Source organism: Dreissena polymorpha, chromosome 7 (assembly GCF_020536995.1).
Source record: "Dreissena polymorpha isolate Duluth1 chromosome 7, UMN_Dpol_1.0, whole genome shotgun sequence".
NCBI classification, from domain to species: Eukaryota; Metazoa; Mollusca; class Bivalvia; order Myida; family Dreissenidae; genus Dreissena; species Dreissena polymorpha.
The window spans coordinates 51,165,018-51,187,539 of NC_068361.1; the positions used below are offsets into that span (position 1 = coordinate 51,165,018).

Sequence of the window (22,522 nt, forward strand, 5' to 3'; positions counted from 1 at the left end):
TCAAGCGACATAGTGGGGCGTTCTGTAGGTTTGTATCGGTCTGAAATAACGAGTTTACGTCTCACCTAACTGCAAATTCAATTCAATTTTAAGGCAAACATGGTTGCTTTTATGTTTTAACAATATGTGTGATCATGGTTAAATCACCCATGAAAATAGTAGAACATTTTTTAATTTCCATCAAGCATTGTTTTTAAACTAAAATATAAAAGTCATATTATGGACATATTATAAAATGTAAAACTTTGTAATTTTTACCATTTTAAAACAAAGGAAAGTTTATTACTTGATTGGCTAATTATGAAAGCATGACAGTAGCTTTTTTGTTTTATTTTTCGAGGGTTTATTTGTTTAAAATATATTGGTAAAATAAAAACATCATACTCTTTATGACGTGAGAAAGTCTTGTCCACTTGTCTATTTATTTCATGCAAAGGCCCATTGCCTATACTATACACAAATGACAATTCCACAGCCCAACAATTCACAAAAATGACTTAAGCTGTGGTCACAACCATGTAACGATCAGCGCAAATCATACAATAGGTGTGTAGCAAATATCCACATACTAGTACAAGACTCGGCAATTGATAAGGAATATACACAAAATTGATGTGATTTTAATTAATATAGGACATGATATAAATTATTATTGACATGAGTTTGGTTTTGTATAAAACACCACATCGATGTATGCATACTTGTTGAATCTTTTTATTGAGAAAACCCCTTTAACTTGTACCAAACGCTCTTCTTTGTTCTTAAAACGTTTTAAAAAACAATTACAAGAACACAACAACTTGAAAATTTATTTAACTAAACTTTCTCTTCCACTGACCAAGTAAGGTTTCTCCCATGCATGCATGGCTTGTTATCTTTTCTTTTTGGTCTAACATTTGCAATTTTTTGTTTCCGTTCAGCATGTTAATCTAGAACAGTCCGGGTAGCAATCACAGTACGCAGGGCATTCGCGCCCTCGAATGTTTAAGTTGACGATATTAGTGCCCATACAGTACGGTCTGGGCGTTGGACACGTGGGAAGAAGCGCCTCCACGGTGGAGCAAGACCAGTGCGTGCAGCTGTACAGACAAACGGTGCCGTTCACATTACGGTACCGGTAGGTCGACTCACAGTCGATGGACGGCTGGGGTAGACACGGGGGCCGACCAGGGCACACAGCTAACAGTGGGCAGAAACAGAAAGCTTTTTTAATGGCGGCATAATATGTAGTTTAATTCAATAGGGATAATTTCAAATACACGTTTAACAATTGATACAAACATCAGTGAAACAAGTAAACGTATCTACATAATTTTGGGTGTTGCGATTGATATAAAGTTCCGTTCTGAAAGAACTCGAATATAAAGTTCCGTTCTGAAAGAAATCGAATATTTTTTTACCAATATGTTCTTAAACGAAGAATACGTATGAGCTACTAATGAAAGTCATATTATTTCTGAATAACTAAAATTGACTAATTAAATATGCTTCTTCAAAACAAAATATTACAGTTTGTCGTACGATTTGGAGTTCGAATTGAACAATATGTGTATACAGAATATAAAACGTCAAAATTTAAGAATTTAAAATCAATAAAACAGCAGTGCGAAATCACCAATTGGTGGCACTGTTGACACTGTTGGCAGAACAGTTGTGGTCCTACGCCTGAAAATGCAAAAGAATACAATGAATTACATACATTATTGGCTAAATTAATAAAGATTGCTTTTATCAATAGCAATTTCGGTCAAGTGTTTTTTTTACTTACTTCGCTCAGTTGAAGACGGCATTTTGCATTGTTTCTGTGAATGACTCGTTACTTTTAACATTGATTTTTAGGTTTTCGACTCACAAACCCGTGAGCATAATACTTGCATCCACGTAATATTGTGTAGGTTCCCGTTCGCCTAAATTTTCACGTATTCTATCGTTCTTTTTCAGTTTGTTTTGAAATTAAATTTTTAAAAAAGTATGTTACAAATTAGGTCGTAAGATAGCATACTTAGTTACTTACCACGTCCTTCCCGTTCATAATCACCTCCTCCTGTATAAAATTAGACAGTTTAGTTAACAGTTTAAAGTCCAAACCACAGATCAATATTTCAGCCACTGCTCTTCCTGCTATGCACTGGCCGTCTTATATAAAAAAAGATCATACACATAGGAATTCTAAGATCAACCATATGTAGCGCAAAGGAAAGTTTTGAAATATAGTAATATAGAATATGTTGCTACCATTTCAATTGTTCATATATAAATAACAAAATCGTGTCAAAACACAAGTATTTTTATTCATGCACAAAAAGAACAGCACATCCTAGCATATTGACCCATACATATGGCAAGCATTTCGACGCACAATCCCAAGAAACTAGGTATTTCATGAGAACCTAGGTTCTCATTCTGAGAACCAAGGTTATTACCAGAACTTATGATCCCAAATGAAATCTTGGGTTCTCAGGAAAACTTAGGATATCCGAGATAACGACGCCAAAAACTGTCGAGAACCTAGGTTCGTCTGATAACCTTGGATATGAAACGTGAACTTTAGTTCTCAGAATGAGAACATATATTCTCATGAAAAACATAGTTTCTTGTGAAAACCTAAATTCTGTGTGTCAATGTGTGTCGTCTTGCCGAGAACTAAGGTTTTCAAATGAGAACCTATTTTCTCATGAAACACCTAGTTTCTCATGAGAAAATAGGTTCTCGAGCGTAAACTAAGGTTTTCAAATGAGAACCTATGTTCTCATGCAAAAAAACTGGTTTCTTGGGATTATACAACAGGCATAAGCCGTCGGTAACCGCCTCTTGTTCATATTACGACGTTTCCCGTGCATGGTTGTTCTGGAGGAATGAAATTTGTAAAGTAATCGGTCTATATTAGTCTGAACACATGAATACAAAATTAAACTGTTTATGAAATAGATTGTTAATTGTAAATATTATTTTGAGACTAAAAATTGAAACAAATTCAGATCAATCGTTACATAATTCATTGTTACCGCATTAAATGAGTTTCAGATATTCAGTTCCCTTGTTCGGGCCTCAAACGACTGTACGGTACAGCAATGGGCTATTTTTTTAGTTTTCTATTTTAAGTATGTCTGTGACATATTAAAGCAATCATTATGGTATAAATAAAAGTTTAATCTCTATTCATAATGTGTAATAAAAAACTTATAGACTAAATACTTTGCAAACATATTTCAATAACTTGAGATATCTGCAAAAATAAAGTTCTTATTCTTCATTCTGTCTAGCCCGTGTGTAATAATATGTATAATATGTGAACCCCATTGATCCTGCACCCTAAATAATATGTGTCCCGTATTCCAAACGAGCAAGTTTCCGCCGTCCGACGCGTAATTCTGGAAACCTAGGTCCTCATGAGAACTATGGTTCCAAAATGAAAACCACGGATTTGTTATTACAGATGAGAACTTACGGTCTCGTCATGAGAACTATGGTTTTCACTTTGTAGTTCTGGGAACCTAGGATCTCATGAGAACTATGGTTCCCAAATGAAAACCACGGTTATGGCAAGCGGTTCGACGCTTAATCCCAAGAAACTAGATTTTTTCATGAGAATCTAGGTTTTCATTCTGACAACCTATGTTCTTACCAGAACCGAGGTTCTTACCAGAACCTTGGTTTTCAAATAAGAACCTAGGCAATCGCCGTTTAATGCACATTTCATGATAACTTGGGTTCTGATGAAAAACTTGGATATTGTATTAAACCTTGGTTTCTGGAAGCCATGTGCAATCTTCAAGCGAAAACCTAAGTTCTCAGAATGAGAACCTAGGTTCTCATAAAAAAACCTAGTTCCTTGGGATTATGCGTCGAACTACTTGCCATACATAAACGACGGAAAGTTACATTTTACTTATGAAAACAATAAATATTAGATGATGGTCCTTCACTTGGAATATCTTGTTGTATTTATGCTTTCCTGTGTTTTATAGAAAAATAACAGTGAAATAAAACTGGTATTTCACTGTTTTAAACATTGATATCGATATTTTTCACTGCTTTACTGTGAAATGACGTCATTTTTCGACGAAATGTCGTTAAAAATCCAGCAAAATTATCCAGTTACACTCTTTTACAATGTATATTAACGGTAACAAAAGCATAAAATAAAAATAAAGTTTGTTGGATTTGATGGAATATCGATTTTAATTCACTCGTGATCATAAAAAATAGTTACGTATTTTCACTCGTGGCTGCGTCACTCGTGAAAATATTATTTTATATGATCACTCGTGAAATAAAATCGGTATTCCATGGAATCCAAAAAATATCCTCTATCTATGTAAAATAATTAAAACAAGTCAATTGAATCAGCAGAGCAAACGAGGAAACACAGTGCATGAACTTATATTTGCAAACAGAGTATGGTCACTATTGCAACACTAAAATACTGTGAGTGAGTCCGGCGAACAGAACTATTACAACGACGTATGCCAGTAGAAGACGAAGCATTCTGTCGATAAATCCGGCGTTTAAACTGGAAAGATAAATATGACGCATTCGGATTGTAAAACTACTTTACATCAAACAAATGTCCGGACAAAAGTAAATAACATAAAGGGACATTATTGTTATAGTTGCAATTGCACATTAATCCAAATATTTTTCGAGCTATCGTGACGAAACCAATTAAACATTTCTTTGTCGTTCTTAGACTAGGAAATAACACGCTTGATTTCATTGTTCTGCTACAATGAAATAAAACACGCATATTTATATCGTTCATAAACAATGCAATAAAATACAAAGGTTTAAGACTCTGGATCAGAAGACGATTTATTGCAACAATCGTACGGAGATTTCCGGAGATAGTGGCTGAATCACGTTTTGCGCTTTTACATCCCCGCGGTTTAATTTATTCATATCAGAAACTCAAAAGTTAGTTTTTGACCGATGAACGACCATTTCAATAATTATTTCTTAAACCTATCAATAAGAGTGTCAAAGATAATTAACCGATACGTTTCAATAACTTTGAAATTGTTCTTATTAACTTTGGATTATTGTGTATGAACCACTCGTCTATATGTTTCCTTTAAACTAATGAATGTGAATGTAACAAACGTCATCTACTGTGAATACTAGTATAATATTAATTTATAACTTCTTTTTCTTTCTTTAATAGTTTTGATAACGTCAAATCAAAACAAATTGTATCGAACATTGAGAAAATGCAATCCGAATAGACGAGCCGTTGATTTTATTCTCTGCAGAACTAAAATTATTTTATATTGCATATATATTAAATACAAAATACGAATAATGTACACTAAACACATTGAATACAGATCATGGTGTTGGTAATGTAACTTACCGGTCAAAGAAGTCTTTTTGTTATTAGACTCTTTTAACAATTAAAAACAATTAAAAAAGAGTATTTATACTGTCAACCTTGATATATGTGATGTTCTGTTACATCCTGAAGAAAACCAGTGGAGTTCGCATACATCAGGTTCGTATTCATCTTTCATTTGGCGTAATTTTTTTCCGTCTCAATTTATGCGAAGTGGTTGTCGTTCAGTTGATTAAATTGTCAGAGATTTTATTGTGCACGTTATTTTACTTTTCTTTTTGAGACCCCTAGCAGTAAACACACTCAAACATATATATATAAATATATATATAAATATATAAATATAAATATATATATATATATATATATATATATATATATATATATATATATATATATATATATATATATATATATATATACTTTGCCTGCACAATAAAATATCTGACAATAACATCAACTCAATGACAACTAATTTGCATATATATATATATATATCTGTTGTTGGCGGGAAGATTAACATGACAACTGATAAAAAAGGTGATACATGGTCACCGTGATATAAATGGTCATTGTAATGGCTATATAAATATATATATTGACCAACATAGCCATTAAAGTGATCATTTATATTTCAGCAGACAATTTACCTGAATTTTAATTAAAAAATGGTCTGATTGCAAAAAGCGATTTAAGACACCAACAACCACTCGATCAGGAAGTGTTTGTTGACAAATATCTGCAGAAATAATAAAGCGATGCCTTCCTTGATCAATGAGTGACTTAATTAGTGCTGTTTATCAAGATTAACTTCATGTACTGTTCGTCTCTACCTTAGTGTGTTATCATAAAGAATCTTTTGTGTCTAATATGCTAATGATAATTAAAAACTCATTGTTACTTAATATGCATATGCCTGCATATACTGAGTTTCTTTTTTTCATGTTGCTCCTCGTAAAATTAAATACGTTTATGTATAATTTATTATAGACTTTATATTTGAATGCAAATTATTGGGTTTTTGGCTATTTGAATTTAATTCTTAAGTCATAAACCACAAGCATCTATTGCAATGATACTTGTTGTGTCTTTATATGTATACATAAGCATTTTTACACTTTTGGTGCTTATTTACATCAAGCACTGAAACATTAAAAAAAAATATTTTAATATCCGGTTATATCATAGAGTTTGTATTATTATTTAAGTTGGATTCTTTTTTAATTTGGGCAGTGGTTAATTACGGCGTCACAAAACACAAAAGCTTTACATTTGTGTCAAAGCAACTTTTGTGAAAAAAATAAAATGTACTGTTTCCTCTTGTTGGATCTATATTAACTATGTACTTTGCTTCATTAAAAGGAAGTAGTTGTTTATGATGTTGACGACTGTATAAAAATAGCTTTAAAAACTGTCTTCGGTAGCTGTCATGCTTTTGTATTGAATACTAAAATGCAAATTCATGCGTTTTAACGCAACACTAGTCACATGAAATCTGTAAGATATTAAATATTGATAGCTGAATGAGGATAACTGTGTTTTCTGTATTACAAAAACACTACACGTGTAGAATAAATCAAGCATAAACCGCTTAAATTAATCCTCAAAGCTATGGTGCATCAATGATCCTCGTTCTGCGAAAGTCGAACTTAATGCAGGTGCGTAAAGAGTCATGCCAGGTTAGGGTGTGCAATCCGCACGGGTTACTCTGAGACGACACTTTCCGCCATAAAAAGATTTTCTCTTACGCGACATTTCATAAAAACGAAAACAATCCATAAAAGCGGACAGATTCGTCCCTTATTAGCCTGTGCGGACCGCAAGGGCTTATCTTGCTTGCCATTTTAAGCGCATTCATTAAGCCCTGATTTCACAGAAAGAGACTCCGATACTCGCTCATTGCTACACTTTAAAAGTGTTAAAGGTCAATTTTAACACTTTTGAAAACTATATAATATTAAAGATAATTGTTTGAGACGTGGAATAAAACTATTTATGCGTTGCGCCTTAAGTCATAAATCACCACGAAAATCTTCCAAAAACGCGCCGTTTCTTAAAAGTTTGACTTACTTACCTCCCTTTCTGTGACGTCATATATGTACATCCGCTATTCTTAACAGCGTTATTTCTGTCGAGACGATCAGCTGCATTGCTATTACATCAATACTTTTATGTAAAATTATGGATTTTTCTGACGAATTTGATCATTATGAAGATGAACTGAATGAACTTAGACCGTATATGTATAGTACACGCCTTTTTATCTATTTAAAAAAATCATAATTAAAACAGACTCCTTTTCTCAAAATGGCTGGAAAAAGCCCTGAAATGTTCGTTATTAGATTTTTTGTCATCTAGATCTACCCAAATTATTGTATTCTTTCTTTGTAAATAAATGCAAGTGAAAGAAATCGTATTACTGAATTACATAATTTAACTTATAACAGTAATTCTAATCATTTGCATCCATCGATGTAATTACATTGATGCTCTAACTGTTCATCGAGCATGTTTGTTCTAGTTCGTAATCTTTTCCACTTATGCATAGTGCAAATGTAAAGTTTAATACAATTTTCAAAAGACAGAAATCACACTGCCGTATTTTTCGGGGTTTAAGACGCAATTTTTCGAATGCTTCTTATATATGGATAAAAAAAATGAAAAACAGAATCCGAATTTTTGCAAAATTGCGCGACTGATAACCATAAGCCGTACTTTGATTACCTCTGAATTATCCCCGTGTCCCTATCAATCGACACTTTATTTATTGCACTTTTATGGCTTGGTTATACCTACCACACGAATCCTTATGTGTACTCCTCCACGATACAATCGTGGTCAGTTACTTAAGTGACTGATGATAGCAACCGGGTGGAAATTTTCCTGGAAATCGTGCTTTTCATTCATTGTATCATCAAAATATTTTTTCGGCACGAAAAGCGTTTTAACAAATTAATTTTGTATTCATTACAAGTAAAATTCAAATATAAATGTTTTGTTGAATTCCCCATTAAGAATACCAATTTGTAATCCGAAACACACTTCTGATTGTTTTATCTTAACGCGACGTTTACATATAGTAGCGTCAAATATACAGTCCTAGTAAACCTCGTGTTTTTCTTTTGTTCAGACAAAAAGCGCAAAAAAATATTTGCGGTAATGTATAAAATTACGCCAAAGGTCTTTGATCACGCTTAACGCAAGGAATGAGTGCGTGTACTGATTTTTAGATAAAAACTTAGTTGCGCAGATAACGCTTAGATTTGTTGATTTCGGTTACGTTGGTCTTTTAAACACAATTATATCACGAATAATTTGAAATGGAAATGTCCTCCAAAATAATTTCAAATCAAACAGGCCCTATCTTTTTCGTTACGGTCGTTATAATGTGGTACAATAAAACGATTCATAAACGATTTGTCTGTTTGTAGAACAATTCGGCATTGTAAGCAGCTATAAACGGAATCTGTCACCTTTACCAAATTTCAACATATATTTCAAACTCATGCACATACTCCGAGGATAAAGGGAAACCGTGCTAGCGCATAGTGCAAAGATAATTGCGTGATGTTTCTCAGTTTGAAGCCACGACGAACCCATAATTGATTGTAATAATTGCATCATTTATGTCTACATGTCGAATTTTATATTGAAACATTAGGCGGTGTCCATTTTAATTTGTCGGCATTTTGTTTTATTTCAGACTCCTTGCAGTTTTCAGATCATAATCTCTGTGATTTATTACTCGACCTTGTTAGTTTCTGGACACGTGTGTTTTTGAAAATAGCCATCGGGATTGTGTTTTCTGGTGTTGTTATGCCCAAACAAGCACACAGTGGCTTCGACCCGTGTTTTTTATCCCTAAATTTAAGATAAGCACGTGTACTATTAAACATTATGTTGGTCAGTACAAATGTTCTACCGAAAACCGCCAACTGCGTCTTTGTTTTATTGCCCAATCCCCAATCAAGCCCTGAACTTCCAATATACTGTGTATTTCGACACACAAATATTAGGATAAGCACGTGTCGTCTGTCAAAACAATGATATTATAAGTAAGTAAACATATCGAAGTACCTCACAGAATAAATTCCCGTAACGAAAATATCAATAAAAACAGAAAAATAAAACCCGAATCATGAACTATCGCTTATCTTCTAAGCGGACGCGAAAATGCTTGTTCAGGTGTGACGTCACAAAACAGGGGAAAATAGGGGAGGTAAGCGAATCAACGTTTGCGAGATACGATCATAAAAGTCTACACATTCATCTTTTTATATTAAACACAAACTAAAATGTAAATTGCGTTAAATATATATTGACTTAGGTATTTCTTTGAAATTGACCTTTAACTGCTTAACCCGCAACTGGTCATAGATTAAATTTGACATTTTTCCTAAAGTTTTGCATTAATGCCCAACAAGATTTCCTATAATATTAAAATGTTGCTTATAATTAATAATTAAAAATGAAAACAAAATTATCAGCATGCCAAGCTAAATGTATGCCTATGTTATTTTTACGCTTTTTTATAAACGATAATTAGCAGATTATTGAGCCGCTTTAAAGTTGCGAATGCAGATCTGTTGTTTGTTGTGTTTTATTTTTAAATTAAATTCCAGGCGCTTTTTCATTAACGATATCAACAAAAATAAAGAAAAAAGTGAATAAAATACATATTTGTTGTATAAAATATAACAACGCCGTAATAGGTGTTTAGTTAATTGCCCTTTTATTGACGATGCTGCGAAGCGGCTCGTCTAAGTTATCATACCATGAAAAAATTCTTTACAATGGCGACCTATGTAAAAGACCGAGCCAGTCCAATTGAGATAGCTGGATTTTTCTAATCGGCATACCTTGCTGATTATCATTGATAAAGGTAAAGGAAGCTCCGCTATAAATAGATAGTATATTCTGGGGAAAGATTTAATAATAGTTTGACAACGTTAATTTTAAATCAGCTATATTCAATCCATTATTTGTTTATAGATCAATGAAACAACTATGCATTTTCTGTATTGTATTTGACATTTGTCGTGATTCTATAAATAAATTGCGAATGAAAATGTGTATAATTAATGTTTAACGCGATCATGTAAAGAAAACGAATTATTTCGAACCTGCCATTTGTAAACGTAATAGTGAGTATGGTATATAAACAGCATAATAGCCGTACGCCATCTATGAAACTCGCTCTTCTGCGTACTTTATTATTTGTATATTTAATAAACTTTACAAACAGAAATTACAGAGAAATTACATCAGTGCACATACTATGTTTGATAATTCATTCGTTTGTTGGATATTGTTTGCTGTTTTAAACACATATTAGGTCATATCGCGGAGATTTAGTTAACCTTACCACGTGTTCATGGGCGAAAGCACGTATTCTAGTGTTCTTACGACTATGTGCTCATACCTACTTTCCGGAATCAGCATGAAATTATTGCCGTACTTAACGAACAAACATGCCTAAGATTATTGAATTAGAGAAAAAACAATAATCAAAAGAGAAAAATTATATGTTCATGCAAATGGGCATGTGAAATCACGTCCGTTCACATAACATCATTAACTTAGGAAATAAACAACGAAATATAAAGTTTGGTATGATATACATGTGAAATTAAAGAGCATGGTGTAATTAAAGAGCATGTCAAATTTTGAATATATCTGCTGAAACGTAATGTTATAACCCACAAACGTTTTACTGTAAAAGAACTTTTTTAAGATAAGTGGTACAGAAAATACACGTCGAATAACTTTTTAAAGATATTTCTTGTTATATTTGATCGAGAATGTAACCCGCCTCCCAGTTTCGCTGAATGGATACTTCCCCGTCCCCCCCCCCCAAAAAAAAAAAATTCGTACCCAAAATTTTACGTGCCCAATTTGTTTGGTACCCAATTTTTGTTCGTACCCAATTTTTGTCGCCATAATTTTTGTACCCAAAATTTTCGTACCCATTTTTTTTCGTACCCAAAATTTTCGTCCCACATACACAATTGTGGTGATGTAGCTGAACTTAAATTGATGCTTTTATATCCATCCTCTTCAAAAGCATCGTCACACTAGTACTGTAAGTACTTTGATTATCGTGCATATATTTGGGGTGAGGAATCGCCGGCCAATAATTTTGTTGATATTGATTTGTTTGATACAATTGAACATGATATTTCTGTATTTAATTCGCTTGGATGTGTAGTTTTATGTGGTGATTTAAATAGTAGGATTGGTAATAAATGCGATTTTATCCCTTTTGATTGTATAAATAATATATTAGATGATCCTGACTAAGATCCTGATTGTACCCCTGTACGGGCCTCGGTTGATAATGTTCAAAATAGCAACGGTATTAAATTGATAGATCTGTGTAAATCTACGTCACTGCGTATTGCGAACGGGCGTATATTTAATACTAGTAACTACACGTTTTGTTCGAATAACGGTTGTTCTGTTATTGATTACCTTTTAATGAATGAACGGCATTTTTCACTTATCAATGATTTTACTATTGATCCATTTAATGAATGGAGTGACCACGCTCCGTTGCGTTTTTCATTAGCATGCCCAAAATCTGTTCAGAACGATAATCCACAGTACGAAATTAAATGCAAGTGGAGTGATGAAAACACGGTTCTCTTTCGTTCAGGCATTATTGGACACTTACCACGTTTTAACAATATTGTTCAAAATATTGATGTATCATGTAGAGATTCTATTGATAAAACGGTTGAAGATTTTTCTGAAATTGTTAGATCCGTGGCTAATCCATTGTTTTCTAGGTGCTATTTTGTCAATAATAAGCCTTTTTTCCACAAAAATACTGTTTTAAAAAACGCAGATTGGTTTATTGATGCCTGTAACTCTGCGAGAGAATCGTATTTGCAAGCACTACGCCTTTTCAATTCAGACCAAAATAACGCAAATAGGGTACTCTTAATGGAACGCAAATCTACTTATAAAAAAAACCACAAGGAAATGTAAAAATAACAGTTATAGGGCAAAAATGAAAGAAATTGAACGTCTGAAAAAATGTAAACCAAAAGAATTTTGGAAATATTTAAAAAGTAAACCAATATCTGACAATGCTGGCATTTCTATTAATACATTTAAAGAATACTTTGCCAATTTAAGTAACGATTTATCTAATTGTTACAACGAAGAAGCAGAATATTTCTGTAGACAACATGATTTTAATAATTTATCTAGTTTTAACACTGAACTTGACCAGCCTATTACCGTAAGTGAAATACGCTGTGCAGTTAAATCGCTCAAGCGTAATAAAACCCCGGGCAATGACCAATTATTAAACGAGTATTTCGTGGAATGTATTGATATTTTAGCCAGTCATTTATGTGATATTTTTAACGGTATTTTAAATTCAGGTTACTACCCAGCAAGCTGGATGGAAGGCTTGATAATACCATTACATAAAAAAGGCGACAAAAGCGAGGTTAATAATTATCGTTGTATTACACTTTTAAGTTGTTTATCAAAACTATTTACTACAGTCCTAAATAAACGCATTGAAAAGTTTTGTACGGACAATAACAGTATTTCGGATGCGCAGTTCGGATTTCGTAAAGGGCGTTCCACAGTAGATCCAATTTTTATTTTACATTCTCTTGTTCAGAAATACCTCAATGAAAATAAGAGGCTCTATGTCATTTACGTTGACATGATGAAGTGTTTTGATTCCATTTATAGAAATGCACTGTGGTTAAAAATGTTTAAAACTGGTATTGATGGAAAATGACTTAGAATTGTTAAAGATATGTACCAAAAAGTTAAATCGTGTGTTAAGGTATGCTCTTCTTATTCTGAATATTTCAATTATGCTGTTGGCTTACGACAAGGCGAGGTGATGTCACCTCTTTTGTTTTCACTATTTGTTGAAGATCTAGAGTTATATTTGCAGTGTGACATTGATGCCGGCTTAAGTATTGATGATTTAACTTTAATTTTGTTGTTGTTTGCTGATGATATGGCTATTATAGGTAAAACTCCTGAGGTAACCCAGCGACATTTAGATCTTTTGTTTTCATATTGTAACACATTGGGTCTTACTGTAAATACATCAAAAACTAAAATAATGGTTTTCCGAAAACGTGGGGCGTTATTAGCAAACGAAAAATGGAGATTAGTCTGAGCAATTCGCAAAGGCTAATCAGGGACGGCACTTTTCACTTCTATGATATTTTTTAATTAAAGAAAGTTAACAAATATCCGTGTTTATGCGGAAAGCGTCGACCCTGATTAGCCTGTGCGGACTGCACAGGCTAATCTTGGACGACCCACTTTACACAAATATTTTAAACCTCCTTTCACCGAGCGAGGCTCATATACAGTCTAACGAAATGGTTTCGGCGGGCCAAGGACTTCTTTTAAAAAGTATAAACACGATTTATATTCCAAGAAACAACATTGGAAAAATATTATCATGACATAATTAATCCGCCTTTTTAAAGATGTACGCTTAGGCTACATGTGAAATATCTTTTTTTTTTCGTTGCATATTAAATTGTGACGAATTGGAGGGGTACGTATGAAAACTTGTAAATAAAGGTACCTCTTTTCGAACCTCACCTCTTTTCGAAGCCTCCATCTGTTTACAGTTCGTGCGCATGCGCGCACTATGTCCCCGTTTTTTTGTGTAAAAGAAATTTGTTTACGAAGACTCGCGCTTAGCCGTAAATCGACGAAAAAATGCGTCAAATACAGGTAGAATACGTAGATATATCATAAAACATGTAAAAATCATTGCATGTCTTAAAGCTTTTTACATATATAATGCTTATCATTTAAAAAAAACATGGTCTTATTTTCGTTCTCAACTTTGCTTGGCAATTTACACATTTCGGCTGCTGCGATAACTCACGTCACCATGGTCAATTCATTTGACGAATTTATTTTTAATGTTGAACACTGAAGGGTTCGAAAGTAGGTACTCGTTGTTTGGGCAGCATTGACAGTTTTACTGATATGGTGGTGCTGAAAACTTGTTAAAATATGTTATCAAAAGAGGATTTCATAGCAATTTAAGTTGCCGGCAATGTAGAAACAAGTTATTTATCAAATAGAGTACTTATAAATATGTTTCAGTATTTTCAACATTTATCGTCATCGTATTTGACGTGTCTAAAATTAAGGGGTTCGAAAGAAGGTTCGTCCATGATACATATTTTTCACACGTGTGAACAATGATATCGTTTACATGTGTGAAACGTTTTAATTTTGCGTAGTTAGGTCCAATATAGCTCAACAATACTGTGACTGAACATGCGATCGAGAGTGAAATGTTAAAGGGACTGTCCAACAGATTAAAGCGTCGTTCGACGCGAATCGATATTTTGGGAAACTACGAGGATTGCTTTTATAGCTAAAAAAATAAGAACGCATGTAACGTAAGCGTGGATGGTCGAGTGGTAAAGTCGGGAGACTTTTGCTCCAAGCTTCCATGACTCTAGGGGTAAGTGGTTCGAGCCCTGTGGAGGTTAACGTTTTTTCTTCTTTTTTTTAAATTGTATTCTTATTTTTTACTGGAGATTTTTAGTTCAAATGTTTAAATGTAAAAATATAAAGCATTTAAAGCAGTTAATGACAAGCTTTAATACATGCCAAAATCTGTTGGACAGCCCCTTTAATACGTAGGTAATACATATTTAAAGTCAGGTGTTCCTTTTAAGCTCTAAGAACTTGCCTCTTAAAACCGTTTTTGTAAAGCAACAGAAAGTTAAAGCTTCTTCAATTTAATTAACGAATAAAACATAAAAGATTTACATTTTTAGGATACAGAAATAAAATTGCAATTGTGTTCACTTGACCTCGCTCATCACAAACGCTTCGGACGCTACTGGCCGACGTAAACTCGATTTAACGTGGCGTGTTAGAAAGCTGAATCCTTCTTCAGCGACGGTAATATGTTGGAGGTTCGTTATTGACAACAGAAAATAGCACTTTCGTCGGCGTTAAGTGGCTGACTCACGAGCATTTCCCTGGTTATGTGTATTGTACACTTGTGTCATATGTGAGTTTTCATTTCGTCATAGTCGCGCGCTGCGAGAATTAGCTCTCTGTCTTTTCATTTCACCGTCGTCGCTAGTTCGACGTCTTTCCGTACGAATGTCTCGGTCGCCGTATCGTCCTAGGCGAACAGGCGTCATAACACAAAGCGCTGGGGTCTCTGATCCACTGCCCGATGTTTTAATGTCGGATGTGACATCAACATGTGGTGAATAACACCAATTTTCTTTGTTCTGAGTTGTTTGGTTGGATTTCGTTTGATATACTAGTATATTATCATGAACTTTTATAGTGTAAATAACGTTGACCAGTTTCTCGTCAGCGAATTTCACGTTTTTAAAAGGGTTCTTGTACTGCCTGCGAGATTTAAGTCTTTTCAGTTTATCCACCATAAATTTCTTTACTCCAGTTATTTTGCTATGTTTCGGCTCGAGTAACTCCTTATAACCACTGGTACACCCGGTTCTTGGTTTTCGAATTGTGCCCATGGTTTTTCTAACCGTTTTTATCTTGTTTGCAATGCCCATTTGTATTGACTCCAGTTGAATGATATTTTTTCGGACTTTAATGTCTTATATACGGGTTCTTTTTCAGACACTTTTCTGTTCATTAGATAACAGATTTTTATCAAAGCGTTACTATAGCGTGTCGCTAATTACACTCGTATGGTAGGGCGATATTCTTGTATAACGATTGTCTCGAGGTGTGACTATTATATGGGGCTTTAAACACGTTCGTAGCATATCAGATCACGTGGAATCTCGCGAAATTTTTAATGGTATCTCTCGCGATCATTTTTGATGGTATCTTTGATTATTATTGACACGTGGGAAGGAGACTGGTGCATGGGGGTCATTTTAGCTTGATTTTTCGAAGAAAAGGGAAGCTATTTTTCTCGCCCTGTTGTCGGCGTCCGAGCATTTTAAAAAGTTACTGGGTAACTGCTTTGCTCTCAGCTGTTTTGTAAGACGCTGTTGGTTTTACCTGCTTATGAACTTAAACTGTGTAAGTTTCGTTACCCAGTGAATTTCACGTGTTTAAATGGGGTTTCGTACTTCCTGCGAGATTTCTGTCTTTTCAGTCAATCCGCAATAAATTTCTTTACGCCAGTTTATTTGCTATCTTTCGGTTCCAAAAACCCTTCATAACCACTGGTACTTCCGGTTTTTTGTTTTCGATTTTTCGCATAGCTTTTGTCACGGATTTGCGCATTTTATTTTATGTCCATTTTGCTTTCAGTAAGTGAATAATGACTATTTTCTGACTTTTCTGGTTTATATACAGGTTAATGATCAGTTAAAATGTCTTTAATGAGATTACAGAGTATTATCAACGTGATCATATGATCATGATCATGCAGTCTTTATGAATGAAATCTCAAGTTGTAAAGACACACCTCCGCATTAGACCAATGAAATCACTCGTGTGTTTAAAATGTCAGTTAGTTGAAATGTATGTAAACAAAGGTTTCAAACGGCGCTGGACAGTAAGTCTTGATGCATAATGTAACGACAAGAACGGTAATAATGTTTTTTCATACGTTTTATTGAATTATGGTATCGAGGTACATGAACTTTGTAGGGAAGATGCCATTTACTCCGTGAAGATTTCAGTCTTAAAGACTGCATGATCATTGTCAACTTTGTCTTGCGAGTTGTGTATCGTGTTATTTCTTAAAAGTTGACCCAGCATTTGTAAAAATATTGCAAGAAATATACATTTTCAGAAAGGAAATTCATTTCTGCGTTGAATAAGACCAAGATCGTGAAAATCGCTGCACAATTGATGAAGATATGGCTGTTCAAAGAGATGCACCCCGTGTTGGGGTGATTTTGAGTTGCATACCTTGTTATATATATATTTGATAGTGAATTTTTTTCATAAAATTTAATTTTTCGTTATAATATGATTATTTATCATTCGTAATGATGTTTTCACTAATTTATATCATAGCCACACGCTAACCACCTGTGTTTCTAAGTATAAACATTACTAGATTTACAATTACATTGACTCTTTTGCTCAACTAGATAGTTTGTTTGCCTTTTATCAAAAGAGGTGTAGCCAATGACATCGAGAGGGCGCTTCGAACACGAGGTGTCCCCAGTACATGATTTGACAGTCGTATTTGAACATTATTCTCATATGGACTTCATTAAGAATATGATGCGCCGTGTTAATTTGATTATTCTTGGACGTTAATACGTTATCCATTTATAAACCACGATGTAAATATGTAAATAACTAATACACTAAGTCAGTTAAAGCCATTCCGACCTGAATTATGAGACTGCACGATATATCCAAAATCTGTAATACACAATGAAACCAATAACAAATTACCCAATACAATATATTTCATGCACCGTTTTGCATTTTCAGTCATACATTTTAAGGTAAAACAATTAACTACTTTCGCCTGACACGCTGATTATTTTATGCTCTTATCCAAACGCTTATTGAACTAAAGGGTACGAGTCAATCTTAATCACGTGGTTGGTAGAACACGTATAAATGACCTTCACAATTCAATTTAGCACGTGCTGTCTTGTAAGCGCATTGGTTGGTACACGCGCGTTCCACCTAAGCGATCCGGTTTCCGGGAACGTGTGAGTTTGGTTCGTGGTCACCATACCGGACAAATGGGGTTTCCTCCTGGTACATCAGTTTCCCCCCACAACACAAGACTACACCAAAATTATAAATCTTTCAGTAACAACTAGATCTACCTGGAAATTGCACTGTAATTCACAATTTTTCCCAAAGTTTGGTGGGTCTCGCAAGTTAATTAGTAGGAGTGCTGGGGCACAAAAATAGGTTGATAAATTAAAAAAATAAAAGCGAATAAGGAGCATTTAATAAGCAAACGATACCGTTTGCAACGCGCAACGTTGTGCATTGTCTTTTCGATTATAGAAACATGGTTGTTCACAAATATGACCTTGGCCTCGTTCTGAATAATTGGGCTTTATGCATGTGTAAAATGTCCTAACAGATTAGCCTGTGTAGTTCGCATATGCTTATCAGAGACGATACTTTCCTCTGTTATTGTTACTCTGTTATTGTATTTTTCGTTTAAAGGAAGTATCTTTTTTTTTGGCGAAAATCTAGTTTAGGCGGAAAGTGACGCCCCTGACTAACCTGTGCGGGCTAGACAGACTGATGTGAGACGACACTTAACGTGTACGCATTAAGTCCAGTTTTCAAAGAAAGAGGCTCAATTGTATGCTATTTAAATTTGTTATCTCAATATCTAAATTCAACGCAGATTGTCCTGCTAAAATACATTTTTGTTAACTTAAAGGGGCCTTTTCACAGATTTTGGCATTTTTTAACTTATTCATTAAATGCTTTATATTGATAAATGTAAACATTGGATCGTAAAAGCTCCAGTAAAAAATCAAGAATAAAATTAAAAAAAGGAAAAGAACATTGCCCGGAGTAGGTTTCGAACCAGTGACCCCTGGTGTCCTGCCAGAGTCCTGAAGTAAAAACTCTTTAACTTACTGAGCTATTCCGCCAAGTACACATACTTGTCGTATTTTATTCCTTATATAAGCAATCTTCGTAGTTTCACAAAATTTAACGACAAAAACAGAACTCTCCAAATTATTCAATCGTTTCGCGTTGCAACGCTTTATAATTTTTAGGTTTTAAAATCGTCAAAAGATGCATATAATGGCTATATTAGACCATGGTAAATGTTCAGTATTACTGTTTCCTCACAAATATCATAACTAAAACGAAAATTTGCGAATCTGAAACAACTTTTTTCAATTTTGTCAATTTACCAAAGCGTGAAAAGATCCCTTTAAGTTTTAAGGAGATATATTGACAACTAATGGTGGTTTGAAACGGAAAGAGTCCATACACAATAGCCCGTGACTTAATTCATCAATGGCCGATGTTTTAAATATCGTGCGCAGATTTAAAGATTTTTGGAACACCATTTAGATTTTCTATTATCTATCGATTATTTAAAGGTACCACACAACAATATCGGTTCTGTAACGATTATACGGTCACGTAAAACAGAGTACCGGTACATCTGCTGTAAAAACTTAAGTAGGTAGATACGGACACGCTTGTAGATATATAATCTGTATACATATATATACTTGTAGAAAAGGACCAGAAAAAAATAAAAATATTTGTCCCGAATATATTTCGGCTACTTGGCATTAAAATATACGAATGCGTGCCTTTAAACTAGTTTTATCTCTATCCAAAACCTTGTTTATTGATTCCACAGGTTTATGTTTTTTCAAATCTTCAAAGGGTAATGCATTAGACCTAGATGTATCTTTACTATTAATTTACGTTTTTGAACACAAGGCTTAGGAGTTAAAAGAAGATCTTTGAAAAATGTTTTCGACAGGTAAGTTCACATTAATATAATTTATTATTATAAAATAATAAAAATACTGATGATGGTGATGGTGATGGTGATGGTGGAGGGGATGATGATGATGATGATGATGATGATGATGATGATGATGATGATGATGATGATGATTATGATGATGATGATGATGATGATGATGATGATGATGATGATGATGATGATGATGATGATGATGATGATGATGATGATGATGATGATGATGATGATGATGATGGTGGTGGTGACGACGATGACGAAGACGACAACGACGATGACGATGATGATGATGGTGGTGGTGATGTTGGTGATGATGATGATGATGACAACGACAACGTCGACGAAGAGTACGACGAGGAAGATCATAATCTCAATAATAGCCAACATAAGATATGGGTAATGTAGTGTGCTAGAAACTTTAGTTATAATATATCTTATTTTCTGTGTACATTTCACATCAATGGCTCTTATTTGGTCATCCACAGTTATTTTGGCTTTGGTTGTGGCATGCCTGTCGGCGTCGGTACGTGGTAAGTACGACTGCATTTCAATGACTTTAATAATATCATAATATTGTATGTATACTTGCTTTTAACTTTTGGTTTTCTTTCGTCGTGATAATTTACTTGCTAACTGAACGGATGTGACACTTGTGGTATTCCTTCAACCAGTGATCTCTTTCATACAAGACGCTGGCATGTAGTTCAAGTAGCAAGTTCAAGTTATATTTTAAGCGACTAATGCCATGGATACAAATACACGTGTGGACATTAATGTTGAATGTTACTCTGCTATTGTTATTACTTCTCGGTGTCTTTAAATCTAAGAGGCAAGTTTGCGCATTCACAAACAAGATTTTACACTAGTTAAAATACAATTACAATGAGAATTTTTATTCTACAGGGTTTATTGTGCCAGGCGGCTTAGGTATGTATGTCGTTGCTGCTCTTTCTTTCAATTTGTTCTGCTTTCAGTAAGGGTTGCTCCTCTTTACGTAAAGTAAAATATTTATTAAATGGCTACCAAGAAGAAATATTTATATTATCACTTATATAACTAAATGTATTGTGTTGTTGGTGTTAGTGACAGGTTATGCTACCCCCGTGGTTTTCTACGCCCACCATTCGTCTGTCCCCAGCCCGGCCTCGGACAAGGTCATAGAGTACACGATCGTGGAGGTCAACGAAGGTCAAGGTCACAACGCGAGCAATGGCGTCCTCACGGCACCCTCTGGCGGACTGTACATGTTCAGCACACAAACCTGTATCTGGTAACACGAAAGCCAAAGACATTCCGATCATACCCTGATCCAAGGGCTTATATTTGTTTATATGTCCCTGTCGCGACTTATACATTTATCTGTTTATATCCGCCCGCATGTTCGTGGTTTTTTATTGCCCAAAACAACTACTGAAGTTGATCTTTAGGGTAAACTGGCTTTCTTTTATTCGTAGTTTAATAATTGTGTGACCTATTAAATGGTTGTTTTGGCATTTTGCGGCTAATGGGCTCACCACCATGCGTACTGTATACATTGATAACTATATAGAAAATTTTTGACTATACTTAGAGATAATTTTCTTCTCCAATTTCTTATGTTTAATTATTTGGTTATATATTAGTATCATTACATGTATTGTTTTAACAGTGCATACTATTTCTAAATCCTAAGCACATGTTATTTTTTTATTTTGTGCAATGTGAAATGGGGTTCCAATAAAAATGTATAGTTGTATGGCACAGTGATCACGGAATCGTACACGCATACGGCGGCCATTGAACGCGTGGATATTTGATTGTAATTTGGTCGTGGTGTACCAGCTGCTGCGCCTAAACGACAAATATTTATTATTCAAAAGTCAAACACAGATTGCCAAGTGTGTTTGTCCGAGGAGTTGGAGTCGATCGAAGTGATCAACAACCACGTGCCTTTTATTTCCCGCAGTGCAATAATAATACACTTGTCAAAGTTGGTCATTGATCGTCGAGGATCTATTGCTCAATTGTATGCCTGCATTGTATTTCTGTTCTAATGCTATTGTTGTTATTTTGTTTTATTAAATTAACTTAAGTTTACGAATGTAACCTTTTTGCATTCCAGGTCGAACACGCCCATGCTGATCGCCATCATGAAAGAGGGCGTGGTCGTACTGCCCAGCGCCCTCTACGACACTTCCCCCGGGTACGCGTGCTGCTCCAGCTCCCAGACGTCCGTCCGTCTGTCCGCGGGGCAGCGAGTGTGGGTGGAGAGCATGGTGACACACAACGGGAACATGCTGTACGAGGACGCAGGGCGCTGGACGAGCCTCTCCGGAGTTCAGCTGCGCGCTACTTTGCATTTAAATCGTCAATGGATCACAAAAATGTAAAGGTGTTTATTTATGTTTTCAATCTGCAGGTTCCTGTGCAGTATAATTGTGCCTGGTTTATAAAATAATAATGTATAAGGTTTCGGACTTTGTCATTATTTATCATCCAATAGTTTATTACCTGTTATTGCACATTTCTTCTTGTCCAAGTGTCATTATCAAGTCTTGATTTAACGATTTGAACAAAAATGAACATGTTATAATTTTTTTCATGGTCGACGTCAGAAAAAAAAAAATTTCATTTACATATTTTAAACGTTTACCTGTGTTTTCTATTTTACGATTTCGCTTGTGTGTGGAATTTAAACATGCACAACATTAATAATAATGACTAACGTCTTCAAAACGCATGTTCTACACATACAGTTGAAATATGTTAAGAATATATGCTTCCGTTTAAAATGTCACGAAGAT

The 22,522-nt window shown here is 34.5% G+C and overlaps 1 protein-coding gene across 1 annotated transcript; it reads left to right on the forward strand.

The window, feature by feature from the left end:
• Window positions 1-980: 980 nt before the first annotated feature.
• On the forward strand, window positions 981-22,108 carry LOC127839701 (uncharacterized). The gene is made up of 3 exons (XM_052368084.1): window positions 981-1,117; window positions 20,878-21,009; window positions 21,841-22,108. Exons 1-3 carry the CDS (start codon window positions 981-983, stop codon window positions 22,106-22,108), a joined length of 537 nt encoding a protein of 178 aa, XP_052224044.1.
• The last annotated feature ends 414 nt before the right edge of the window (window positions 22,109-22,522 follow it).